The following is a 26,164-nucleotide window of genomic DNA, read 5'->3' as shown; positions in this document are numbered from 1 at the left end:
TTTCCAACTTTTCCTTTTATTGCATTTTCTTGGGGGGATAATTTCACACATTCGAGGGTCAGGGGGCTCTTGGGGATCCAGTTTTCCCAGATTTTTGGGGGGTGCAGGAAAACAAGCCACCCCACGAGGTGAGATGGGGGCTAATCCTCTTCACTGGACCATTCCTCTGATTCTGAGAGGCTCTGGTTTGAAGTCTCATTGTGGACCCCTTGCCCAGGTGGAGCCACAATGGTCAACCAGGAATAGCAACCTCGGCAGGGGGGCCTGGGCCCAGTTCGCTTCCTCCCTCGGCGCGGGGTCAAGGATTCCCTTTTGGTCCTCCGGTCCAGTCTTGGCTCAACCTACAATATGAAAACGAGAGAAGGGAGTGGATTATAGGTCCTCCAGACGAGTCGAGGGATCCCTTCAAAGAGACCAGGGGATTCTGGGAGTTGAAGTCCACCCGTCTTCAAGTAGACAAGGTGGAGACACACTAGCATAGACGCCTTAAATTAGGTGGGCTCCAGGTCCTAGAATGGTGTTTCTCGACCTCTGAGAGGTTAGGTTGGGTGGACTTCAACTCCCAGAATTCCCTGCAGGAAGTGAAAATGGTCAAGATGGTGGCTTGGATGGGGCAATTGAAGCTTTATCCCTTGTTTACCCATGTTAACAGAATTGAAAACAGAGTTAGAAGGGATCTTGGAGGTCTTCTAGTCCAACTCTCTGCTCAAGCAGGAGATCCTTGCAGAATTCCTGGAGTGGGAAAGGGACCTTGGAGGTCATCAAGTCCAGCCCACTGCTCAAGCAGGAGACTTACAGAATACACAGAGTTGAAAGGGACTTTGGAGATCTCCTAGTCCAACCCCCTGCTCAAACAGGAGACCCTTACAGAATTACAGAGTTGGAAGAGATTTCGGAGGTCATCTATACCCACCCTCTGCTTAAGCAGGAGACCTTGTATCATTCCAGACAAATGGCTGTCAGTCTTTTCTTTAAAACCTCCCGCGATGGAGTACCCACAACTTCCGAAGGCAATAGGCCGCCCATCCTGTCGAGGCAGGAAGAGGGTCCCTTCTAATTCTCCCCTCCCCTTCCAGCTTCTCCACAAGCAAACGTACCAACTTGCCAGATTCCAGGGTTGGCAGGGGGAAAACATCTGTTTCATTGAAAATGGCTGCCTCTGGATCACCAGGCTTCAGAAAGCAAAAGGAACACGAGAGAACTAGGAGGCATCATGAAAATCAATTCTATTCTATTTTGTATAAAATTCCATTCTGTCCTATCCTGTCATATTCTCTTCTATTATCTTACCCAGAGGGGGGATTCAGCAGGTTCTGACCAGTTCTGGAGAACCGGTAGCAGAGATTTTGAGTAGTTCGGAGAACCGGTAAATACCACCAGTGACTGGCCCCGCCCCCATCTATTCACTGCCTCCCGAGTCCCAGCTGATCGGAAGGAAATGGGGATTTTGCAGTATCCTTCCCTTGCCACTCCCACCAAGCCACACTCACCAAGCCACACCATGCCCACCAAGCCACGCCCACAGAACCAGTAGTAAAAAAATGTGAATCCCACCACTGATCTCACCTATCTCTCATCTATCCTTCCCTCTCTCCTTCATCTACTCTCTATATCCATTCATCCATCTCTCTCTCCTATCTCTCTCTCATCTATCTACCTACCTACCTACCTACCTACCTACCTACCTACCTATCTATCTATCTATCTATCTATCTATCTATCTATCTATCTATCTATCATCTATCTATCATCTATCTATCATCTACCTATCTATCATCTATCTATCTATCTATCTATCTATCTATCTATCTATCTATCTATCTATCATCTATCTATCTATCTATCTATCTATCTATCATCTATCTATCTATCTATCTATCTATCATCTATCTATCTATCTATCTATCTATCTATCTATCTATCATCTATCTATCTATCTATCTATCATCTATCTATCTATCTATCTATCTATCTATCTATCTATCTATCTATCATCTATCTATCTATCATCTATCATCTATCTATCTATCTATCTATCTATCATCTATCATCTATCTATCTATCTATCTATCTATCATCTATCTATCTATCTATCTATCTATCTATCTATCTATCATCTATCTATCTATCTATCTATCATCTATCTATCTATCTATCTATCTATCATCTATCTATCTATCTATCTATCTATCTATCTATCATCTATCTATCTATCTATCTATCTATCATCTATCTATCTATCTATCTATCATCTATCTATCTATCTATCTATCTATCTATCATCTATCTATCTATCATCTATCATCTATCTATCTATCTATCTATCTATCTATCATCTATCATCTATCTATCTATCATCTATCTATCTATCTATCTATCTATCTATCTATCATCTATCTATCTATCTATCTATCTATCTATCTATCATCTATCATCTATCTATCTATCTATCTATCTATCATCTATCATCTATCTATCTATCTATCTATCATCTATCTATCTATCTATCTATCATCTATCTATCTATCTATCTATCTATCTATCTATCTATCATCTATCTATCTATCATCTATCATCTATCTATCTATCTATCTATCTATCTATCTATCATCTATCATCTATCTATCTATCTATCTATCTATCATCTATCTATCTATCTATCTATCTATCTATCTATCTATCATCTATCTATCTATCTATCTATCTATCTATCTATCTATCATCTATCTATCTATCTATCTATCATCTATCTATCTATCTATCTATCTATCTATCTATCATCTATCTATCTATCATCTATCATCTATCTATCTATCTATCTATCTATCTATCTATCATCTATCTATCTATCTATCTATCTATCTATCATCTATCTATCTATCTATCTATCTATCATCTATCTATCTATCTATCTATCATCTATCTATCTATCTATCTATCTATCTATCATCTATCTATCTATCATCTATCATCTATCTATCTATCTATCTATCTATCTATCTATCATCTATCATCTATCTATCTATCTATCTATCTATCTATCTATCTATCTATCATCTATCTATCTATCTATCTATCTATCATCTATCTATCTATCTATCTATCTATCTATCTATCATCTATCTATCTATCATCTATCATCTATCTATCTATCTATCTATCTATCATCTATCATCTATCTATCTATCTATCTATCTATCTATCTATCATCTATCTATCTATCTATCTATCTATCATCTATCTATCTATCATCTATCATCTATCTATCTATCTATCTATCTATCTATCTATCATCTATCTATCTATCTATCTATCTATCATCTATCTATCTATCTATCTATCTATCTATCATCTATCTATCTATCTATCATCTATCTATCTATCTATCTATCTATCTATCTATCTATCTATCTATCTATCTATCATCTATCTATCTATCATCTATCATCTATCTATCTATCTATCTATCTATCTATCTATCTATCTATCATCTATCATCTATCATCTATCTATCTATCTATCTATCTATCATCTATCTATCTATCTATCTATCTATCTATCTATCTATCTATCATCTATCTATCTATCTATCTATCTATCTATCTATCATCTATCTATCTATCATCTATCATCTATCTATCTATCTATCTATCTATCTATCTATCTATCTATCATCTATCTATCTATCTATCTATCATCTAACTATCTATCTATCTATCTATCTATCATCTATCTATCTATCTATCTATCATCTATCTATCTATCTATCTATCTATCTATCTATCTATCTATCTATCATCTATCTATCTATCATCTATCATCTATCTATCTATCTATCTATCATCTATCATCTATCATCTATCTATCTATCTATCTATCTATCTATCTATCTATCATCTATCTATCTATCTATCTATCTATCATCTATCTATCTATCTATCTATCTATCTATCTATCTATCTATCTATCTATCTATCTATCTATCTATCTATCATCTATCATCTGTCTGTCTGTCTAATCCAGGGGTGGGTTCTGGCTGGCACTACTGCCAGCTCGCTCGTGTGTACTCTCTGCATGCATACGCAGTACAATTAAAATTGTTCTGCGAAAGGCGCAGAACCCAAAAACAAAATGGTGGCACCTACAGCGCCACCTGGAGAACCAGTTCGGGGGCATGGCAGGCCTGGGTTGCTGCCGGTTCCAGCGACCCAAGCCGCCAAACCACTGCAGGTTCAGCCAAACCGGGCTGAATCGGTAGGAACCCACTACTGATCTGATCTAATCTAATTCCTTTGCTGCCTATCTCAGATTCAGGCCACTTCTGCACTTCCATTCAATCCCACAAGTATTTACCGATCTCAGAATTGACTGCATAGCTGGCTGGGGGATTCTGGGAGTGGAAGCCCTCCCCTCTTAAAGCATAGCTGGATGGGGGATTCTGGGAGTGGAAGTCCTCCCCTCTTAAAGCATAACTGGATGGGGGATTCTGGGAGTGGAAGTCCTCCCCTCTTAAAGCATAGCTGGATGGGGGATTCTGGGAGTGGAAGTCCTCCCCTCTTAAAGCATAGCTGGATGGGGGATTCTGGGAGTGGAAGTCCCCCCCTCTTAAAGCATAGCTGGCTGGGGGATTCTGGGAGTGGAAGTCATCCCCTTTTAAAGCATCCTGGCCGGGGGGTTCTGGGAGTGGAAGTCCTCCCCTCTTAAAGCATAGCTGGATGGGGGATTCTGGGAGTGGAAGTCCTTCCCTCTTAAAGCATAGCTGGATGGGGGATTCTGGGAGTGGAAGTCCTCCCCTCTTAAAGCATAGCTGGATGGGGGATTCTGGGAGTGGAAGCCCTCCCCTCTTAAAGCATAGCTGGATGGGGGATTCTGGGAGTGGAAGCCCTCCCCTCTTAAAGCATAGCTGGATGGGGGATTCTGGGAGTGGAAGTCCTTCCCTCTTAAAGCATAGCTGGATGGGGGATTCTGGGAGTGGAAGTCCTCCCCTCTTAAAGCATAGCTGGATGGGGGATTCTGGGAGTGGAAGTCCTCCCCTCTTAAAGCATAGCTGGATGGGGGATTCTGGGAGTGGAAGTCCTCCCCTCTTAAAGCATAGCTGGATGGGGGATAGTGAGAGTGGAAGTCCTCCCCTCTTAAAGCATAGCTGGATGGGGGATAGTGAGAGTGGAAGTCCTCCCCTCTTAAAGCATAGCTGGATGGGGGATTCTGGGAGTGGAAGTCCTCCCCTCTTAAAGCATAGCTGGATGGGGGATTCTGGGAGTGGGAGACCTCCCCTCTTAAAGCATAGCTGGATGGGGGATTCTGGGAGTGGAAGCCCTCCCCTCTTAAAGCATAGCTGGATGGGGGATTCTGGGAGTGGAAGCCCTCCCCTCTTAAAGCATAGCTGGATGGGGGATTCTGGGAGTGGAAGCCCTCCCCTCTTAAAGCATAGCTGGATGGGGGATAGTGAGAGTGGAAGTCCTCCCCTCTTAAAGCATAGCTGGATGGGGGATTCTGGGAGTGGAAGTCCTCCCCTCTTAAAGCATAGCTGGATGGGGGATAGTGAGAGTGGAAGTCCTCCCCTCTTAAAGCATAGCTGGATGGGGGATAGTGAGAGTGGAAGCCCTCCCCTCTTAAAGCATAGCTGGATGGGGGATTCTGGGAGTGGAAGTCCTCCCCTCTTAAAGCATAGCTGGATGGGGGATAGTGAGAGTGGAAGTCCTCCCCTCTTAAAGCATAGCTGGATGGGGGATTCTGGGAGTGGAAGTCCTCCCCTCTTAAAGCATAGCTGGATGGGGGATTCTGGGAGTGGAAGCCCTCCCCTCTTAAAGCATAGCTGGATGGGGGATTCTGGGAGTGGAAGCCCTCCCCTCTTAAAGCATAGCTGGATGGGGGATTCTGGGAGTGGAAGCCCTCCCCTCTTAAAGCATAGCTGGATGGGGGATTCTGGGAGTGGAAGCCCTCCCCTCTTAAAGCATAGCTGGATGGGGGATTCTGGGAGTGGAAGTCCTCCCCTCTTAAAGCATAGCTGGATGGGGGATTCTGGGAGTGGAAGCCCTCCCCTCTTAAAGCATAGCTGGATGGGGGATTCTGGGAATGGAAGTACTCCCCTCTTAAAGCATAGCTGGATGGGGGATTCTGGGAGTAGAAGTCCTCCCCTCTTAAAGCATAGCTGGATAGGGGATTCTGGGAGTGGAAGTCCTCCCCTCTTAAAGCATAGCTGGATGGGGGATTCTGGGAGTGGAAGTCCTCCCCTCTTAAAGCATAGCTGGATGGGGGATTCTGGGAGTGGAAGTCCCCCCTCTTAAAGCATGCAAGCTGGGGATTCTGGGAGTAGAAGTCCACTTAAAACATGCTGGATGAGGGATCCTGGCAGTTGGAGTCCTCCCCTCTTAAAGCATTGCTGAATGGGGGATTCTGGGAGTAAAAGTCCTCCCCTCTTAAAGTGATCAAACACTGATTTAATGAAATATTTCCCCCATTGACGAAATCTCCCATCATGCTGTGGGTTCCCCAAAAATCCACCTTGGATGGGCAGAGACCCCCCAAACCCAGCAGGCAAGAGCACATTCCCACAATTACGTTCCCACTTGATTCTTTCTTCTTAACTCCAGAGCAGGAAAGATTCCAGAGACTGTCGGGGAAAAGAAGTCAAAACAACACGGTCAGGATATATAGGCAGTCCTCGGACATACGACCAAAAGCAATCTTCAACATTTCTGTCGCTAAACTTGCAGCTATGACGATCCACAGGGAGTCCTCGGCCTTACGACTGCAATTGAGCCCACAATTTATGTTGCTAAGCAAAAGGGTTGTTGAGTGAGTTTCTCACCACCATCGTTAAGTGAATCACCACAATTAATAAAGTTAGGCACATGGTCATTAGGTGAATCTGGCTTCCCTGTTGACTTTGCTGATCGGAAGGTCGCAAAATGGGATCGTGGGACTCCAGGACGCTGCGATTCGGTTGCCAAGCATCTCAGTTTTGATCACACGACCACGGGATGCCACAATGGTCGTAAGTGTGAAAAAACCTCATAAGTCAGTTTTTTCAGGGCCATTGTAACTTTAAATGGTCACTAAGTGAACCATCATAAGTTGAGGACTGCCTGTATGAGGATCACAGGTAGTCCTTGACTTATGACCACAATTGACCCACAATTTGTGTGGCTAAGTGAGACAGTTGTTAAGTGAGTTTTGCCCTCTTTATATATATATATATTAACAGGCCAAGCCGGCTTGCTGGAAAAGCCAACTTTTTAGGGCGCGTCGGAAGGACCGGAGGTCGGGGATTATGCGAAGCTCCGGGGGCAGCTCATTCCAGAGGGAAGGGGCTCCCACAGAGAAGGCTCTCCCCCTGGGGGTCACCAGCCAACACTGTCTGGCCGACAGCACCCTGAGGAGGCCAACTCTGTGGGATCGTACTGGACGGTGGGAGGCTACTGGTGGCAGTAGGTGGTCTCGCAGGTACCCTGGGCCTAAGCCATGGAGCGCTTTAAAGGTCATAATTAATACCTTGAATCGCACCCGGAAAACAACCGGCAACCAGTGCAGGCCGCCTAAAAGGGGTGTGACATGGGAGCACCTAGGTACCCCCATGACAACCCGCGCAGCCGCATTCTGGACCAGCTGAAGCCTCCGGGTGCTCTTCAAGGGCAGCCCCATGTAGAGAGCATTGCAGTAGTCCAGGCAAGAAAGGACGAGGGCATGAGTGACTGTGCACAGAGCATCCCGATCCAGGAAGGGGCGCAACTGGCATACCAGGCGAACCTGGTAAAAGGCCCCCCTGGTCACGGCCGTCAGGTGTTCTTCTAAACTAAGCCGCATATCCAGGAGGACTCCCAGATTGCGAGCCTTCTCTGAGGGGGCTAAAATTTCTCCCCCTATCATCAAAGTTGGAACAAGATGCACAAATCGGGATGACGGAAACCACAGCCACTCAGTCTTGGAGGGATTGAACTTGAGCCTGTTCCTCCCCATCCAGATCCGCACAGCCTCCAGGCATCGGGACATCACGTCGAGGGCATCGTTTGGGTGGTTTGGGGTAGAGATGAAAAGTTGGGTATCATCAGCATATTGATGATACCGTGCCCCAAAACCACGGATGATCTCGCCCAGCGGTTTCATGTATATGTTGAACAGGAGGGGTGAGAGAACCGACCCCTGGGGCACCCCACAAGTGACGCGCCTGGGGGTCGATCTCTGCCCTCAGGAGGTCGTAAATGACGGGAGCCTTATGCACCACGGACCTGGCGTTAAGCGACACCAGCCGGAGGCCACTGGCTTCTCTTGCCTGTCGGGGGGCGCTGCCTTCTCTCTTCTCCTGCGGAGGACTCTGGGAGGATCAAAGGAAGCGGGAGGAGATGCTCACAGGGTCCTACCAGGATTTGAAAGCCGGAGAGCCACCATTCCCAAACCACAGTGAGAGGACCCAAGCGTAGGTATATGAAAATAAGAGTAAACCCCTCGCCCTTCTGGCACTGAGATGTTAGCTAGTTGGGTCATGAGATGTCTGTAGAACTCCACAGTTCTTCCCCCCCTCCTCCTCCTCTCCACAAACTCCACTATCTTCTAGCACTGATGGTGTTACCTAGTTTGGTCATGAGTTGTCTGCAAGAACCCTACCAAGAACCGAGCAGTCGTTTCCCCCCTCCCCCTCCTCCTCCTCCTCCTCCTCTTCCTCCTCCTCCTTTTCCTCCTCCCCCCTCCCCTCTCAGCAAATCTCCATCCCTCTTAGAACTGATGATGTTACCTAGTTTGGTCATGAGTTGTCTGCAAGAACCCTACCAAGAACCGAGCAGAACCTCCCCCTCCTGCTCCTCCTTCTCTTCCTCCTCCTCCTTTTCCTCCTCCCCCCTCCCCTCTCAGCAAATCTCCATCCCTCTTAGCACTGATGGTGTTACCTAGTTGGGTCATGAGATGTCTGCAGGCAAACTACCACGCTCAGAGAGCACCAAACACCCCACAGTTGTCCTCCTCCCCCCCCACGAAGCTCCATACAGGCTGACCCTGACGCCGTTCCCTATTTGGGTCATGAAACGTCTGCAAGAAAACCAACATGCTCAGAGAGCACCAAGGACCCCTTCAGTCCAAGAACTGCCAGCTTTGGAGTCCAGCTACCCATCCCTGATTCCATGTTCCACCCCAAAATCCATGCCCTGCCGTGCCAAGGACCAGGTTGCCACTTTCTGAAGACCCGTGGGAGGAGCAGCGTCCCCACCAAAGCGCCCAGCCCCACTCACCACAGTCTTCATCAGCCCCCGGCTCAGAGCTGAGAGGCTGCCCAACCGGTAAGGTCTCCATCGCTTCCGTTGGGTGGTCCGGATTATTCGGACGGTTGCCCTGCTCCCCTCACCACGGCCGCCCTGCAGGACGGAGAGGTCATAGAGAAGACTTGGCTGTTTTACAACGGCCCCCTCCCTCCCCCGGGGGTCAAATTCAGCCCTTTATTGTCTGGCAGACACGGGATACACTTCCGTCAGAATAGAACTGGAAGAGACCTCGGAGGTCTTGTAGTCCAACCTCTTGTTCAAGCAGGAGACCTTTACAGAATTATAGAATAATAGAGTTGGAAAGAACCTTGAGGTCATCTAGTGCAACCCACAGCTCATGCAGGAAACCCTTACAGAATGACAGAATGACAGAGGGACCTTGGAGGTCATTTAGCTCAATCCCTCCTGTTGAGCAGGACACCTAATACCATTTCAGACAGTCTCTTCTTGAAAACCGTCAGTGTTGCAGCACCTGCAACTTCTGGTGGCAAGCTGTTCCACTGGTGAACGGTCCTCCCTGTCCGGGAATTCCTCCTCAATTCCAGGTTGCTTCTCTCCTTAATGAGTTTCCATCCATTGCTTCTTGTCCTGGCCAAGAGGTCTACTGACAAATTGAGATGAGGCCTACATTCCTATCCCCAGATTGTACCAACCTTTGTCTCCCCGGTTTCCTCTGCTCCCTCTTCTCCATCTGACAAGTCAGCAAAGCCCACAACGACCACGGTGGCAACCCAGACCCACAACAGCCGGGACTCCATTCTGGAGAACCCCCAAAAGATCTTTCTGAGATCTTCCCTTCAGCCTGAACATCTGCTGGAAGAAGCAAAGAGGAGGAGCCCAGGCGCCTTGGACGACTGTTAAAAATTAACCAATATCCTACAAAAAGGATTAACTTGGATGGAAGAGGAATTCAGGGATGGGACCATGGAAATTTTCCATTCGACCCCCAGAAGTGAAAGGCCACTCGGTGGAAAAAACGTGGCCTTCAGAGCGGGAGATAATGGAAGAGGTGAATCAAGGAAGTCTGGACTTCAGAGGGGAAAGGAAGAACAAGGAGGTCTTCTAGTCCAACCCTATTAGCAGGAGACCCCATATCATTCTGACAAATCTTCCTGTCCAGTTTTTTCTTGAAGACCTCCAGATATGATCTCTCAATTGTGGAAAGCTGGCTTAGTTTCTTTATGTGGTTTGATCTCCAGACAGATCTACAGGTGGATCATTTCACATCCCAGATGTGGAGGAACCTTCAACCTGCTCAGGAGGAGCTATGGGGGGGGGGGGGAGAGAGAGAGAGAGAGAGAGAGAGAGAGAGAGAGAGAGAGAGAGAGAGAGAGAGAGAGAGATGTCCCACTGGTTAATTGTCCTCACCTTCAGGAAAGTTCTCCTTAGTTCTAGGTAGCTTCTCTCCTTGATGGGTTTCCATTCATTGTTTCTTCTTCTACCTTCTAGTGCTTTGGAGGATGACCCCCTATTCTCTGTGACAGCCCCTCAAGTATGGGAAGATGCTACCCCTTCACCCCAAATATGGTCAACATGATCTCTTATATCTAGAAAGCGGGTTTGGTTTCTTTATTTGGCTTTTTTTTCTCCAGACCTAAAGGTGGACCGTTTCAGATACCAGATATGGAGAAACTCTCAATATACTCAGAAGGGATTATGGCGAGAGGGAGAGGGGGGAGGGAGAGGGAGGGGAGAGAGAGAGAGAGACCAGGGTTTCTACAGGTTTTTCTGGAAAATCTTCATGTAAGCAGGACAGGAAGTAAATTCAAACCATGTTTGTAAATGATACAAGCGAAAGGGTGAAAATTCAGAATTTGAACTCTTTATTTGCGAAATCGGTCCGTTGAGTATTGTTTGATTGTAAAAGGCATAATCTTGATTTGAGATTCAGATTCTTGTTTGTCTTCATGCTTATATCCGGAAGAGGAGACTCCGCCATACAGCTAGTCCTCGACTTATGACCCCAGTTGAGCCCCACCCAAGTGTTGCTAAGTGAGAAACGGGTTCAGTGAATTTCGTCCCCTTTCCCAATTTTTTCTCACTGGGAATCCCAGCGGTGGTTAAGAAAATCACCCGGTCGTTAAAGTGAATTGGGATTTCCTGTTGAATTTGTTGGTCGAAAGGTTGCAAAAGGGGGGATTGCGTGACCCCGGGGTATAACGACCGTCATAAATGTGAGTCGGCTGTCCAAGCATCCAAATCACATGAGTATAGTGGTAAGCGTGAGAAAAGGGTCACCGGTCCCGTCGTTCGGGGCCATTGCTAAGCGAACTGTTGTAAGTCAAGGACTCCCTGTGTGGGGAATAGATTATTGGGAGGAAATTGTGAAAGCAGAGTTGAATTCCTTGTCCTGATCTTTAAGCCCAGAGCCTGCAGGAAAAGTAAGAAAGTTTGGAAGATACCAGTCAAGATCCTGAAAGCATCCAGATCGAAGCATAGTCTATCTGTTTGGGGGTTCTTCCTCATCCAGACCACTCACAACCCACAACCTATCGCTTCCTTCAAGGATCTTGGTTTAGTGCGTGACTGTGTTTATTATTAGTCTTTTACACAATCATGCTTACTGTGGGTTGGACTACATGACCTCTGAGGTCCCTTCCAACTCTGTTCTCTAAAATTACACTTCTGCTATAAACTATATACAAAAATATCCAGATAGATAGACAGATAGATGATAGATAGATAGATAGATAGATAGATAGATAGATAGATAGATAGATAGATAGATAGATAGATAGATAGATGATAGATATGGATAGAGATAGACGTGGATAGATGGATGGATAAATATAGATGGATAGATATTAAATGATTGATGATAAGTTATTGAAGAGATGATAGATAGATAGATAGATAGATAGATAGATAGATAGATAGATAGATAGATAGATAGATAGATAGATAGATAGATAGATAGATATGTAGATAGGATAGAGAGAGAGGTAGATGATGGATAGATGGATGGATAAATATAGATGGATAGATATTAAATGATTGATGATAAATTACTGAAGGGGTAGATGATGATAGATAGATAGATAGATAGATAGATAGATAGATAGATAGATAGATAGATAGACAGAGATAGATAGACAGACAGACAGACAGACAGACAGACATACTTTTACAAATATATTTCTTTTCAATTTTCCCAAACCACCCCAACGAGGCTGTCGAAGTGATGTCCCGGTGTTTGGAGGCCGTCGGGGTCTGGATGGGGGACAACAGACTCAAACTCAACCCCTCCAAGACCGAGTGGCTGTGGTTGCCGGCACCTCGGTTCAGCCAGCTGACTCCATCGCTGGCCATAGGGGGCGAACAGTTGTCCCCTGTGGAGCGGGCGCGCAATTTGGGTGTCCTCCTTGATGCCCGGCTGTCAATGGAGGACCATGTGGCAGCCGTGGCAAGGGGGGCATTCCACCAGGTTCGCCTGGTGCGCCAATTGCGCCCCCTACTGGACCGGAGTGCCTTGCGCACGGTCACTCATGCGCTGGTGACGTCTCGCCTGGACTACTGCAACGCCCTCTACATGGGGCTTCCCTTGGGACGCGTCCGGAGACTGCAGCTAGTTCAGAACGCAGCCGCGCGGGTTATTATGGGAAGTACCCGTTACTCCCACGTAACACCTCTCCTGCGCGAGCTGCACTGGCTACCTGTAGCCTTTCGGGTGCGTTTCAAGGTATTGATCACCATCTTTAAAGCGCTCCATGGCGGAGGACCTAGTTATCTGCAGGATCGCATCCTACCACACACGTCCCTGCGACCTATCCGCTCACACAGGGAGGGCCTTCTCCTGGTGCCGTCCGCTAGGCAATGCCAGCGGGCGACACCTAGGAGTAGATCCTTCTCTGTGATGGGCCCAACCCTCTGGAATGACCTCCCCCCCGACATTAGAACTACTACTGACCTCCGCTCCTTCCGACAGAAACTGAAGACACACCTGTTCCGACTGGCTGGTTTGGCATAATTTACAACGTCTACCCCCCCTGGCATATACTTTTTACTGGCTTTTAGAGGGATAGTGTATAAATTGTATGATATTTTAAATTTTATATTGTTTATTTATTAGCTGTACAGTTTTGGTCTATTTTATCCTCCTCCTATGCATACATGTATTTTATTTGGTGTTTTTTAATACGGACTGTACACCGCCCCGAGTCCCTTTCGGGAGAGGGGGCGGTATATAAGTGCTAATAATAAATAAATAAATAAATAAATAAACTATCTTCAGTTTTTATTTTTCATTATTGTAAGCCGCCCAGGCTTTTTCTGAGGTAAGATGGTCAGCCAATATATTTTATAAATATATCATTAAATCCGTAAATCAATAAATCAGAAAATAAATAAATCAATAATTTAGTAAATCAATAAAAGCAAATATATAAATCAATAAATCAATAGTCTTGTTTCTTTCTTTTCTATTTCCTTTCTTCCTGTCTTTCTTTCTCTATTTGTTCTTTCCTCTTCTCTGCGCCTTCTGTTTTTTCTTTGTATTCTTTTCATATTTTTTAAGTGTTTGCATTAGCTTTTACCTTTTCAATTCCAACGTTGAATCAAATTACTATCTTTTTTAAAAAGAAACTCCTTTGAATCCCTGCAAGCCCATCCCGAAACCCTTCTACACCTCTTCGGCTCTTTGACGTACTTGTGTGCCGGAATTGACACGCATCAAATTGCCCCGTAGTCTTCGTCATCCTCGGGCACGTTCACACGAGCGGGAAGGTGAAGCTGCAGAAGGGAAGGTCAAAACGGCGGGTGTGGGGTTGGTTAGCAGGGAGTGGAATGGGACGATTCACAGCGGCCAAGTGGGCGTGACTGGGTAAGTGTGGCTAGCTTGGCGCATCTGGCTCAGTCCTGCTGACTCGGCACGGTTGACTCGGCACAGCCACGCGGCCATTCGCCTGGTGGGGGCAGCTGGTTTGGACCTGCTGACTCGGCGCGGGAGGGTCAGTACGGAACAAATCGTACTGGCTAACTCGATGTGGAAACGACTCAGTGCCCCACCAAACTACCGACAGCCAAGCATGCGCAAACACCCACCCACCCCATCCCGAGTTTGGGGACTTTTCTGCACAGAGGAAGGAGAAGTCCTTCTAAATAGGACGGCATAGAGCCGGGCAGGCCCAACCACGATTTCCACCACCAATTTGGGTGAACCAGTCTGAACCAGCTGAATACCACCTCTGCCACCACCACCCCTCCCCGGAGCCAAAGCAAGGGGCAAGGAACTGCTGGCTTCCGAGTTGTCCCCAAGTTGTCGAGTTAGGCTGTGGAACTTGTTGTGCGCAGAGTCTCCCCACCCAACCCGGACTCTCTTCAATCCCAAACATACCTTGAAACGCTGGAATAGTTCCCAAAGGGGTGTCGGATACGTCTGGAATTCTTCGACACTTGGGTTCTGTGGAAGGAGAGGACACTAAGGGAGTCTCCCAAACGAGAGAAAGACTGCGACTTCACCAGATTGGAGAAAAGAAGGACACTATAGCAGCATTCCAGTATTGGGGGGGGGCTGCCCCAAAGAAGAGGGGGGAGCATTGTCCTAAACACCAGAAGGCAAGACGAGAAGCGACGGATGGAAACTCATCCAGGAGAGGAGCAACCTGGAATTGAGAAGAAACTTCCTACCGGGAGGACAATTAACCGGTGGAACGGCTTGCCACCAGAGGTTGTGGGTGCTCCATCAATGGAGGTTTGGAAGAAGAGACTGGACAGTCACTTGCCTGCAATGGTATCAGGTCTCCTGCTTGAGCAGGGGGCTGGACTAGAAGACCTCCAAGATCCCTTCCATCTCTATTCTGATGGATGGATTGAGAAGGCAGATGCCAAGTTAATTAAGAACCGCTCTCCTGGAGAACGGAGGGGCACTTGAGTAGCCCCTGATCTATCTGTCAGCTCTCACTTTAGGGTTTATATCCTACACTCTTAGGCAATGACAGACTGCCACTAACAATCTGTCTTTGGTCCATAGCCCAGAGGCCAGGACTATGGAGGAAGGATGAGGAGAGGCACGCTTGGGGAATCGAAAGTAGAGACTGCACCTTCTCGCGATGCTGCCTCAAGGTCATCCAGCTGGGAGAAGAAAGAGGGAGTTGCATGCCAAGCTGCTGAATGGAGCTGGAAGGGACCTTGGAGTTCATCTAGTGCGACCTCCTGCTCAAGCAGGTGACCCTGACAGAATTACAGAATCACAGAGTTGGAAGGGACCTTTGAGGTCTTCTAGTCCAACCCCCTGCTCATGCAAATGGTTGCCCAGTCTCTTCTTAAAAGCCTCCAGTGATGGAGAATCCACAAGTTCTGGTGGCAAGCAGTTCCACTGGTTAATTGTTTTGCCGGTCAGGAAATGTCTCCTAAATTCTGGGTTGCTTCTCTCCTAGATTCGTTTCCATCCATTGTTTCTTGTCCTGCTTTGTAACTTGACTCCCTCATCTTTATGGGTCTCTTCCCCTTACGTAACTACACATAGTTAAAAGCTTTCTCGTCCATATTTTACAAAAATGCTGTGCAAAATAAACAAATATTCCAAAGGTGGAAATCTATCTATCTAAATAATCAAATCGAACCAATATATTAATCATAATATATATGTAAAAGAACAAAAGCAGTCAACAGATGTCCAAACACTACACTAATCTTCAAATCCCTCTGTCGTTGTTGTTGTTCATCATTTAATGACCCCGTAATACTTTGCAGGTGGAGTCGGGACAACGGAATGGAGTTGAGTGTTTACTGGCCTTATGCCCTTCCTGTTGCCAGTACGGAGTTTTGTTCTGCAGATATATATTCTCATTGTGCCCAGAGAGAGAAATATCTGCCTCTACCTAGGATCGAACTCACAGCCTCCTGATTGTGAGGCAAGAGCTCCATCTCTAGGCCACCGCTCCACTCCTTCAAATCCCTCTGTTAACCATCTGTAATTCTATTTAATGCGTAAAAAGCCCACAAATGGTTTCCAGTCTCTTATAAAAAGTGTCTAATCCAGGCTGCCCCAATCCCTGGTCTGCAGATCGGTACGGTCCACGGCCTGCCAGCAGCCGGTCTGCACAAGCAAGCGAAGCCCCATCCATGCATGCGTGGCACGTGGACAGCATTCAAAACCACACTTCCTCGGTCCGCAGAAAAACCCCTGTCCATGGAACTGGTCGGCGGCTCCCAAATGGTTGGTGGTGGCTGGTCTCATCCACTGTCTCTAATCACGGCACTTAGGGTAATGCTTGTTTTAGCTGAGCAAGATGGCCAGCACTACGGACCCAAGGTAAATTTGGGAAACGGGAGCAGAAAAACACGGGAATGCACCGGCTCCTTGACGTGGGTCCCCTGCCTTTTTAGACATACTGTCAAGTTTGAAGCACGCTTATGCTGTTGAAACCACTTTCGCTTCTCAACTTGCCAACAAACCAGGGATCGGGGAGAGGAAGGGGGAAATGGAACATAGCCTCCAGACATCAAGAAGACGAGTCCTGGGAACCAAGGACACTTACGCAGGTCTTTGCCAAACCCCAGAGGCATTTTCTCATAACAATACACTGACCCTTAATTGGACAGTGTGACCTGCACTAATAGTGGGAGGGGGAATGCTATACTTGAAGTGTGTGGATTGCGCAGGAATTAGCCAGAGCTGGTTTGGCTTCCCCCGTGCCGAAATGATGTACTCAATAAAATTTTACATTTAGAGATTGGATGGTCTCGAGCGGGCTTGCTGGGTTGGGTTCGTCAGTCGGAACCTTGACACATACCTGTATAGCAGGTTGACGAGTCGGGAAGTTGGCCGAGTCAAATGTCAGTGATTCCACCAGCTGGGGGGAAAAACAGGCGTTAGAAGTCTGTTAGAACTTGGGGGCAGCCCCTCCCAAGGTGCAAAATGTATTTGATTAGCATAAAAAACGCTCAGAGTGGGGAATAAGCCAGAGTTCCCCAACCTTTTTGGCCAGGTGGGGGGAGAGGATGTCTCCACACGAATGGCGGGCAAGCGTGCACAGCTTCATTTGCTTAAATGATGGACACGCACGCATGCCACTCGCGCACCCATGTTTGCTCACTGTTTGCACGAATTGAGCGTGTGCTCTCATACTTGCTTGCTGCTCACACAATTGAGGATGCACACGTGCTTGGCCGCCACTTCTGCAACCCAGTTCCACAGAGTTCGCAGCCCGGTAGCGGGCTGCGGCCTGGGGAGTAGGGACACCTGGGTTAAGCAAAGGAGAGTTAAGGACCATGTAAGATCCAGGGGTCTCCAGAGGTTCACACAGAAGACGCAAAGACTGCCTTTTTGTCATCTGCGATCCACCACAAGGAGATGTGGCTTCAGAAGCTGAGGGATTCCATTAGAATTTGAATTTTGTCCCAGACAAAAGGCTTCCTAGGTCAAAAAGGTCAAGCTGTCGACCACCATTATTTTTTGTAACTGCACTGCTGAGCTTTGGTTATGTCAAGCACTGGGGAAATCGAGAGATTCAGTCAATTCAAATGAGTATCAAGATTTACTGCAAGCTTAAGCTCTCTACAAGAATCTGACCTACTAACAGTCAAGGGAAATGAGTGGGAGGTATGAAATGCATGCATGGTGGGCTGGATTAAGATCGCTTGTGGATACGCAGGGATTCATGACTGATTATGCCTTTGACCCCTCCCTCGGGCACAGCCTGGTCATCTCCCACAAAAGATGGAAGGATAGATGATAAATAATAGAAGATAGATAATAGATAGATAGATAGATAGATAGATAGATAGATAGATAGATAGATAGACAGACAGACAGACAGACAGACAGACAGACAGACAGACAGACAGACAGACAGACAGACAGACATAGATGATAGGGAGGGAGGGAGGAAGATAGGAGAGAGAGATGGGTTGATAGATGGATGGATAAAGATAGATGGATGAATGGATAAAGATAGACAGATATTAAATGATGAATGATAAATTATGATAGATAGATAGATAGATAGATAGATAGATAGATAGATAGATAGATAGATAGATAGATGATAGATAGGTAGATAGATATGTCAAGTGCAGGAAAATGAGGAGATTCAGTCAATTCTAATGAGTATCAAGATTTACTGCAAGTTTAAGCTCTCTACAAGAATCTGACCTACTAACAGTCAAGGGAAATGAGTGGGAGGTATGAAATGCATGCATGGTGGGCTGGATTCGCTTGTGGATACGCAGGAATTCATGACTGATGATGCCTTTAACTCCTCCCTTGGGCACAGCCTGGTCATCTCCCACAAAAGATGGAAGGATAGGTGATAAATAATAGAAGATAGATAATTGATAGATGATAGATAGATAGATAGATAGATAGATAGATAGATAGATAGATAGATAGGTAGGTAGGTAGGTAGGTAGGTAGGTAGGTAGGTAGGTAGGTAGGTAGGTAGGTAGGTAGGTAGGTAGGCAGGCAGGCAGGCAGGCAGGCAGGCAGGCAGGCAGGCAGGCAGGCAGGCAGGCAGGCAGGCAGGCAGACATAGATGATAGGGAGGGAGGGAGGGAAAAAGAGAGAAGAGAGAGAGATGGATGGATGGATGGATAAAGGTGGATGGATGGATGGGTGGATAAAGATAGATAGATATTAAATGATGAATGATAAATTATGATAAATAGATAGATAGATAGATAGATAGATAGATAGATAGATAGATAGATGATAGATAGATGATAGATAGATAGATAGATAGATAGATAGATAGATAGATAGATAGATAGATAACAGACAGACAGACAGACAGACAGAGGATGATAGATAGATTGATAGATAGATAGATAGATAGATAGATAGATAGATAGATAGATAGATAGATAGATAGATAGATAGATAGATGTGTGCCAGGAAAATGAGGAGATTCAGGCAGTTCAAATGACTATCAAGATTTATTGCAAACTTGGAGGGGCAGGGCCGAAGTCGCGACGATACAGCATGTGATCTCTGAGATCGCAGTTGACACTTTTGCCACTGAGGGGGGGGTCCAAATGGACCTAAACCGTCCCGCAGAGAAGGTGAACAGGAAGAATACGTCTTGCTGATCTCAGGGACATTGCAAAGTCCTTGATTGATCCAAGAGAAAGTCTTCAAGCCGGTGACAAAAAATCCAGCCATTTGGCTGACGAAGTCGGGGCGGCTCCAAAGCGGGAGGATTTGGAAAGAGAGAGTGTTCCCAGCTGGTGAAGAAATTTTATTGTTTTAAGAGTGACTGCCTATAAAAATCTTAAAATAAATTTAAATTGGAGAACAGAAGAAATAAGCGGCGGAATTAAATTTGGAATGGTTTTTGACGGGGGTTATCTTTTTTCTTTCTCAATGCTATCTTCACGGACGGAATTTATGTAAGACCTTTAAAACGAACGGACTAAGCTTTCTTCTGCTATTTTCCTTTTTTTCACTACTCTCTGTAACCTATGGTCTAAAACTCTCATCTGTCATTACTGTGGATGTTTTTTTAACTCATTTAAGAATTGGACTTTCTCTTCAACTTGAAATACAAAAAAGACACTTTCTTTTTAAAAAGGGAAGAATTTGCGGCATTGTGGCTAACATGGGGAAGTTAGGCTTTCTGTTTGGAAACAAAAAAACCTTTACTTTTTTTCACAGACTATCTCGGCTGGTACCTCAAGGTCTTATTGCTTGTTTACAGAGAGAGATAAGAAGAAACAGATGTTCCTTTGAGGTATTTCTAACCAGAGAGAGGTGATTAAAAGCTACTAAATTAAAATAACAGTGTTTACATAGTTGAAAACAATGGCGCTATCACAGCAGGAGAAAGAGGCTTTAAGTCTGCAAAAGATATTTTCAGAAATACAGAAGCTATCAAATACACGCAAGACGATTGAGAAGAAATTGGATCATTTAATCCATTTAACAGCAAAATATGACGGGGAAGTTGAAGATGTTCATCAAATGGAGAAACCGGCAGTTAAAATTAAAAAAAAATGAAAAGGAAAATGATTATAAAGAAATTAAAACTGCTGATACTTATGATGATGGGTTCGTCTCTGAAAATGGAAAGAGAGGAATATTGAAAGAGGAATTAAATGGAGGGGAAACTTACTCCAGATGGCAAGATACAGAAGAAGAAGAAATAAAAGAAGTTATGGACCTAAAGAGAGAAATCTTTTCAGCAATAGTTTTGCTGACAATTATAGATAAGTTGATTGAGGAAACAGAAGAAGGGCATCGAAATTACAAGAGAGACCTTATAAGCAAGGAGCTGCTAAGAGGAGTCCATACAAAGTTGATTAAAGAGAAGATAAGAGGACTGATATCACAAACAGCAGAAGATATGAGATTGCCTCGTTATTGGAAAGATACAGGTTGATAGATGGAAGAATATAACTTAAAACTAGCTAAACCTAGTGAAATTTAGTGATAATAATAGATATAGTTAAACAAATAATTGATAATGATAATAATGTATACTATGTGTAATGTCATGGTAAGTAATAATGCGATTTGAATATTGAATGGTACCCATGAAAGGAAGATTATAAAAGGTCTTGGATTATATATAAAGATAAATAAATAAATAAATAAATAAATAAATAAATAAATAAATAAATAAATAAATAAATAAATAAACAAACTAAGTTAGATATAGTTAAGTTTTGAATATTAGGGGGGAATGTAATAATATACAATATAGTTAAATAAAGGAGGGATAATGATAACAATACAATACAATACAATAGTAGAGTTGGAAGGGACCTTGGAGGTCTTCTAGTCCAACCCCCTGCCTAGGCAGGAAACCCTATACTGTTTCAGACAGATGGCTATCCAACATCTTCTTAAAAACCTCCAGTATTGGGGCATTCACAACTTCTGAAGGCAAGCTGTTCCACTGATTAATTGTTCTAACTGTCAGGAAATTCCTCCTCAGTTCTAAGTTGCTTCTCTCCTTGATTAGTTTCCACCCATTGCTTCTTGTTCTACCCTCAGGTGCCTTGGAGAATAGTTTGACTCCCTCTTCTTTGGGGCAACCCCTGAGATATTGGAAGACTGCTCTCCTGTCTCCCCTAGTCCTTCTTTCTATTAAACTAGACATTCCCAGTTCCTGCAACCGTTCTTCATATGATTTAGTCTCCAGTCCCCTCATCATCTTTGTTGCTCTTCTCTGCACTCTTTCTAGAGTCTCCACATCTTTTCTACATCGTGGCGACCTAAACTGAATGCAATATTCCAAATGTGGCCTTACCAAGGCATTATAAAGTGGTATTAACACTTCACGTAATCTTGATTTTATCCCTCTGTTGATGCAGCCTAGGACTGTGTTGGCTTTTTTGGCAGCTTCTGCACACGGCTGGCTCCTATTTAAATGGTTGTCCACTAGGACTCCAAGATCCCTTTCACAGTTACTACTGTTGAGCAAGGTACCACCTATACTGTACCTGTGCATTCCGTTTTTGTTGCCTAAATGTAGAACCTTACTCTTTTCACCATTGAATTTCATTTTATTAGATAGTGCCCACTGTTCAAGTTTGTCAAGATCCTTCTGTATCTTAAGCCTATCTCCTGGAGTGTTGGCTATTCCTGCCAGCTTGGTGTCATCTGCAAATTTGATGAGTTCCCCATTTATTCCCTCATCCAAATCATTGATGAAGATGTTGAAGAGTACTGGGCCTAAAACAGAGCCTTGGGGTACTCCACTGCATACCTCCCTCCATGTAGATGCAGTTCCATTGAGGACTACACGTTGAGTGCGGTTGGTCAAGGTATATATAGGTATGGGTACAACATAAGGAAATTGAATGTAAATTGCAAATAATGATTTGGAAAGAAGGATTAGAAAATTTTGTTATTGAGTATTATGGATGTTTAGCTAGAATAGGATATAAAGATTCAGTGTTATTGGAGGGTTTAAAAATAGTAAATGAAATACCAGTATGTGGTTATTATTAAATTTTGGTATATTTTATGATGAAGGACGTTTAAACAATTATAGTCAAATGTAAATGGAGGTATGATGGTGGTAACATGTATAAATATCTGACTTAAAATACTTGAGTTAATATGAATTATGCTTGATGGCTGTGGAAGAGATGCACGAAAGCCTTTTGTAACCAACTGATACACTTTCTACGGTATGCAAAAAAAGAAGATTTTATGTGTTGTGTTTGTTTTGAAAACAAAAACAAAATTAAAATTAAAATTTTATTTAAAAAAAAGATTTATTGCAAACTTAACCTCTCTACAAGAATCTGACCTACTAAAGGTCAAGGGAAAGGAGTGGGAGATAAGAATAGAAGGAATTCAAGGCAGGCTGGACTTATCTGTGGCGTGCAGGGACTCATAACTGATGACATGTTTGACCCCTCCTTTGGGCTCAACCGGGTCATCTCCCACAGGTTGCACCACTGTTGTGACTTTCTTTTTTAACCAATCACTGTAGACACCCTTGCCCCAAAATTGCAGGGTTATGGGGAGAAGGGGGTGATTTTGTAAGGCAAAGTCGTCCTTTCAGAATTGGGTTACTAGCCAAATTCGACAGTGTTCATCCCTGCAGATTCAACCTGCATTCAGTCCCTGTGCCCTGGACTCGAACCCAGGGAATGGATCCTATGCTCCCGAGGCAAACCCCAGCCTCATTGGCCGGATCCAGAATGGTTCTGCCCTATATTCTACCTCCATATTTCCCGAGATGGAGGAGTAACATCCGTGACGACGACACCAGTGATCATAATATCCTCTTCTAACTCGTTCTCGTACCTGCAGAAAAGGAAAAACACCCTCCTTACCAGCCGGCTGGAGAAAGTTTTCAGGTTAAGGAAGCCTGTTCCAATTCGGCTGTCTGACTACAATTCCCATCATCTCTTCAGACTGAGATTAGTAGAGCCTACTAAACCCATTCCAGATCAGTCCAGGTAGGAAACAACCTCGCTGTCTTCTAGCCCTGATGTTGTTACATAGTTGGGTCATGAAATCTCTGCAAGGAAACAACCCAGCTCAGAGAGCATCAAGGACCCCACAGTCTTCCCCCTCCCCCCTCCTCCTCCTTGCAACACATCCAACTCTTTTCTAGCACTGATGATGTTACCTAGATAGGTCATGAAATTTCTGGAAGGAAACCAGCAAGCTCAAGAGAACACCAAGGACTGCCCAGTCCTTCTTTCTTTCCTTCGTTCCATCCCCTTTTGTTTTCTTTCCTTCTTTCCTTCCTTCTTTCCTTCCTTCTTTCCTTCCTTCCTTCCTTCTTCTGCCTTGCATCCTCCCTCCCTTTCTATTTCCTTCTTTCTTTCCTTCCTTCCACATTTGCCCTATTTCCTTCCTTTTTATTTCTTTTTCTCTTTCTTTTCTCTGTGTTCCCTCCCTCCCTCCTATCCCCTTTCTTTTTACTTCCTCCTTTCTTTCTTTCTTCCATCCACCTCCACTGTTTCCTTTCTTTTTTCTTTCTTTTTCCTCTGTTCTTCCTCCCTTCCTCCCATCCCCTCTTCCTCTCTCCCTCCCTTCCTCCTTGTGTCCTCCATCCATCCTTCCTTCCTTCCTTCCTTCCTCCTCCTCTTCCTTTCCCTGTTTTCCCCTCCTTCTCTCCAAAAACCCCACTCCCTTCTAGCACTGATGATATCCCCAAGTTGGGTTGTGAAATGTCTACAAGACAACCATCAAGCTCAGAGATCCCCAATGATCCCACCGTCCTCCTCCTTCTCCCCTTCCCTCCTAGCACTGATCATGTTCCCTAGTTGGCTCATGAAAGGACCCCCACACACACAATCTCACAGACCACCGAGGACCCCATCGTCTCCCCGAAAATGGCTTGTTGATGTGAAAAATCAGCTAGTAACCAGGGCACCTTTGACAGAGTACCTCAGGTGTCCCAGATTGCCCCTGAAATTCACGGCAAAAGACTTCCCTTCAGTGCAACTGTAACAAAATGGCCGTCCGGCAGTAACAGCTACAAACCAGCACTCGGGATCGAGCTGAATTAGGAAATCAGGAGCAGAGAGAAACATGGGAAGAGCCCCCTCTTTGCTAAATCTACCCTTCTAGCAGGTGAAAAAGGCAACAAGTTCAGATATGCGTGGTTTCCCAAGCTCTGGGTCAGAGGGCAGACCCATGGGCTTTGGGGGCCAGGTATCCAAAGGGGAAATACGTGCTTGCTTAGCGTATGTGGCCCGCGAGAGGAGGCTAAGCGACAAAAAGTGAAGGACCTCGGAAGACACAAGTTACGTTCCACCGAGACGGAACAGATACGGCAGGGGTGTCAAACTCGATTTATTGAGGGCCGTATCAGGGTTGCGATTGACCTCGGGGGAGGGTGGGCGGCACGAGGTGGGTGTGGGTGTGGCCAGGGTGGGCGTGGCAAACTAGACGTCACTTGTGCCTGGGGCACCTGTGGTGTCCAAGTTAAGACAGGACTTCCCTCAGACCCTCCCTAACTCTCATTATAATCTCCTTCCTTCCTCCCTCCCTCCCTCCCTCCTTCCTTCAGTCCTTCCTTCCTTCCTTTTCTGTCTTCCTTCCTGTTCTGACCTGGGCCTCCCAATATCATTTAGTTTAAAGGGAATTCCTCTCCAGCAAAGTCTCAGCCAACAGCCTTTCAAGAGATTTCACAACTACAGACCTTTATCAGTCTTGGAGAGTTGCCAGGCCGATATCTTCCAAACGTCAGGCTGTTGCAGCAATTATTTGGCAAGAAATCAGGAACAGATCTTCACCCTAATGAATTGAACTAACTGCCTCCTGCAAACTCCACTCCCCTTTCACTCCTCTTTATACCCTATTGGAGGGGCCATTCACCGTCCACCTGTGGCTTTACTCCCGAGTCAGCCCTTGTTCCTTAGCTGCTCCCTTCTCCTGGCAGCTCTGTGCATGCGCACACTGGGAACAGGTTCCAGCTGTTCTTCTGCCCCACTGATGTCTGACTCCGAAGGCAGCTGATAATTGGTAGACGGCTCTGGCCCCCTCTCTGCCTCCAACACAGAGCCCTCATCCGAGCCTTCCCCAGACTCCAGGACTGGCCCATCTTCCTCCCCAACCTCCTCACTGTCCGAATCTGCTGCCAGCTCCACTGGTTACTGGAGGGCCACAACCCTTCCTTCCTTCCTTCCTTCCTTCCTTCCTTCCTTCCTTCCTTCTCTTCTCTTCTTTTTCATTCCCTCTTCTCCTTTCTTCTTCCTTCCCCCCTCTCCTTATTTTTCCTTCCTTGCTCTCTTCCCATCTTTTCTTTCTTTTCTTTTTCTTCGTCTTTCCTCTTTCCTTTTCTCCTTCTTGCATGCTCAAATGCAAAAGGGGAAACATTTCTCCTTTAGCTTTGCTTTCAGTTTGTTTTGCTAGCCCTCGGCCAGTTGAAAACAGAGGAAGGAAAACCCAGCGTCTTTTTCCTCCTCCTCCTCCTCCTCTCCGCAAACCCCACTCCCTTCTAGCCCTGATGCTGTTCCCTAGTTGGGTCATGAAATGTCCGCAGGGAAACCACCCAGCTCAGAGAGCACTGAGGAAGAGCATCCTAACTCTAAATCCGAACCCACAAGAAATGTCTTCTAAGCTCACCCACCCAGCCCGACCACGTTAACCACTGGCAGTGTGAACTCACTGGATTGCTGACTGCAGTCTCAACCACCAAAACCAAGAAGATGGCCGAGATCAACCAAAGCTTCTTCACGGCCATCTTTGTCCACAAAATTGGAGGCAGGAGCGGTTGAGTTGAGAACCCGCCGCGTTGTCTACGCTCCGTCGTTGGACTTTGACTTCTGGTTTCCCGTTAATGGGGTATTGTGGATATATCTGGATTGTTAGCATAAGGCCGAGCAATGGCCTTCAGTCTCTGGCCAATGATTAGCCACTTGGAGGGATGTCCTGCTGGACTCCAGACCTTCAGAAGTTATCAGGTGAGGAGATAATGAGATGTTTGCTTTGGATATCTGTTTCCGTACTTTCTCCCTGATTCACTTACAAGCCTTGATTCACTTACTACCTACCTACCTAC

The 26,164-nt window shown here is 45.4% G+C and overlaps 2 protein-coding genes across 2 annotated transcripts; both read right to left on the bottom strand.

Moving 5' to 3' along the window:
- On the bottom strand, positions 1–10,061 carry LOC309401191 (uncharacterized protein). Its single transcript, XM_081970252.1, has 6 exons — positions 9,905–10,061; positions 9,222–9,344; positions 8,229–8,314; positions 6,562–6,613; positions 1,098–1,172; positions 1–341 (listed from the first exon to the last, which is right to left on the bottom strand). Exons 1-6 carry the CDS (start codon positions 10,007–10,009, stop codon positions 141–143), a joined length of 642 nt encoding a protein of 213 aa, XP_081826378.1. The 5' UTR covers positions 10,010–10,061; the 3' UTR covers positions 1–140.
- Positions 10,062–11,057: 996 nt separating this feature from the next.
- LOC309401194 (uncharacterized protein) lies at positions 11,058–25,946 on the bottom strand. Its single transcript, XM_081970256.1, has 6 exons — positions 25,772–25,946; positions 22,867–22,950; positions 16,985–17,044; positions 14,584–14,649; positions 13,897–13,979; positions 11,058–11,621 (listed from the first exon to the last, which is right to left on the bottom strand). The coding sequence occupies exons 1-5, from the start codon at positions 25,844–25,846 to the stop codon at positions 13,920–13,922; spliced, it is 345 nt and encodes a 114-aa protein (XP_081826382.1). The 5' UTR covers positions 25,847–25,946; the 3' UTR covers positions 11,058–11,621; positions 13,897–13,919.
- Positions 25,947–26,164: the final 218 nt, after the last annotated feature.

Source organism: Natrix helvetica (genome assembly GCF_964273705.1).
Source record: "Natrix helvetica genome assembly, chromosome: Z".
NCBI lineage: Eukaryota > Metazoa > Chordata > Lepidosauria > Squamata > Natricidae > Natrix > Natrix helvetica.
Note: the sequence above shows the minus strand (reverse complement) of the source record. Positions and strands in the feature narration are given on the sequence as shown.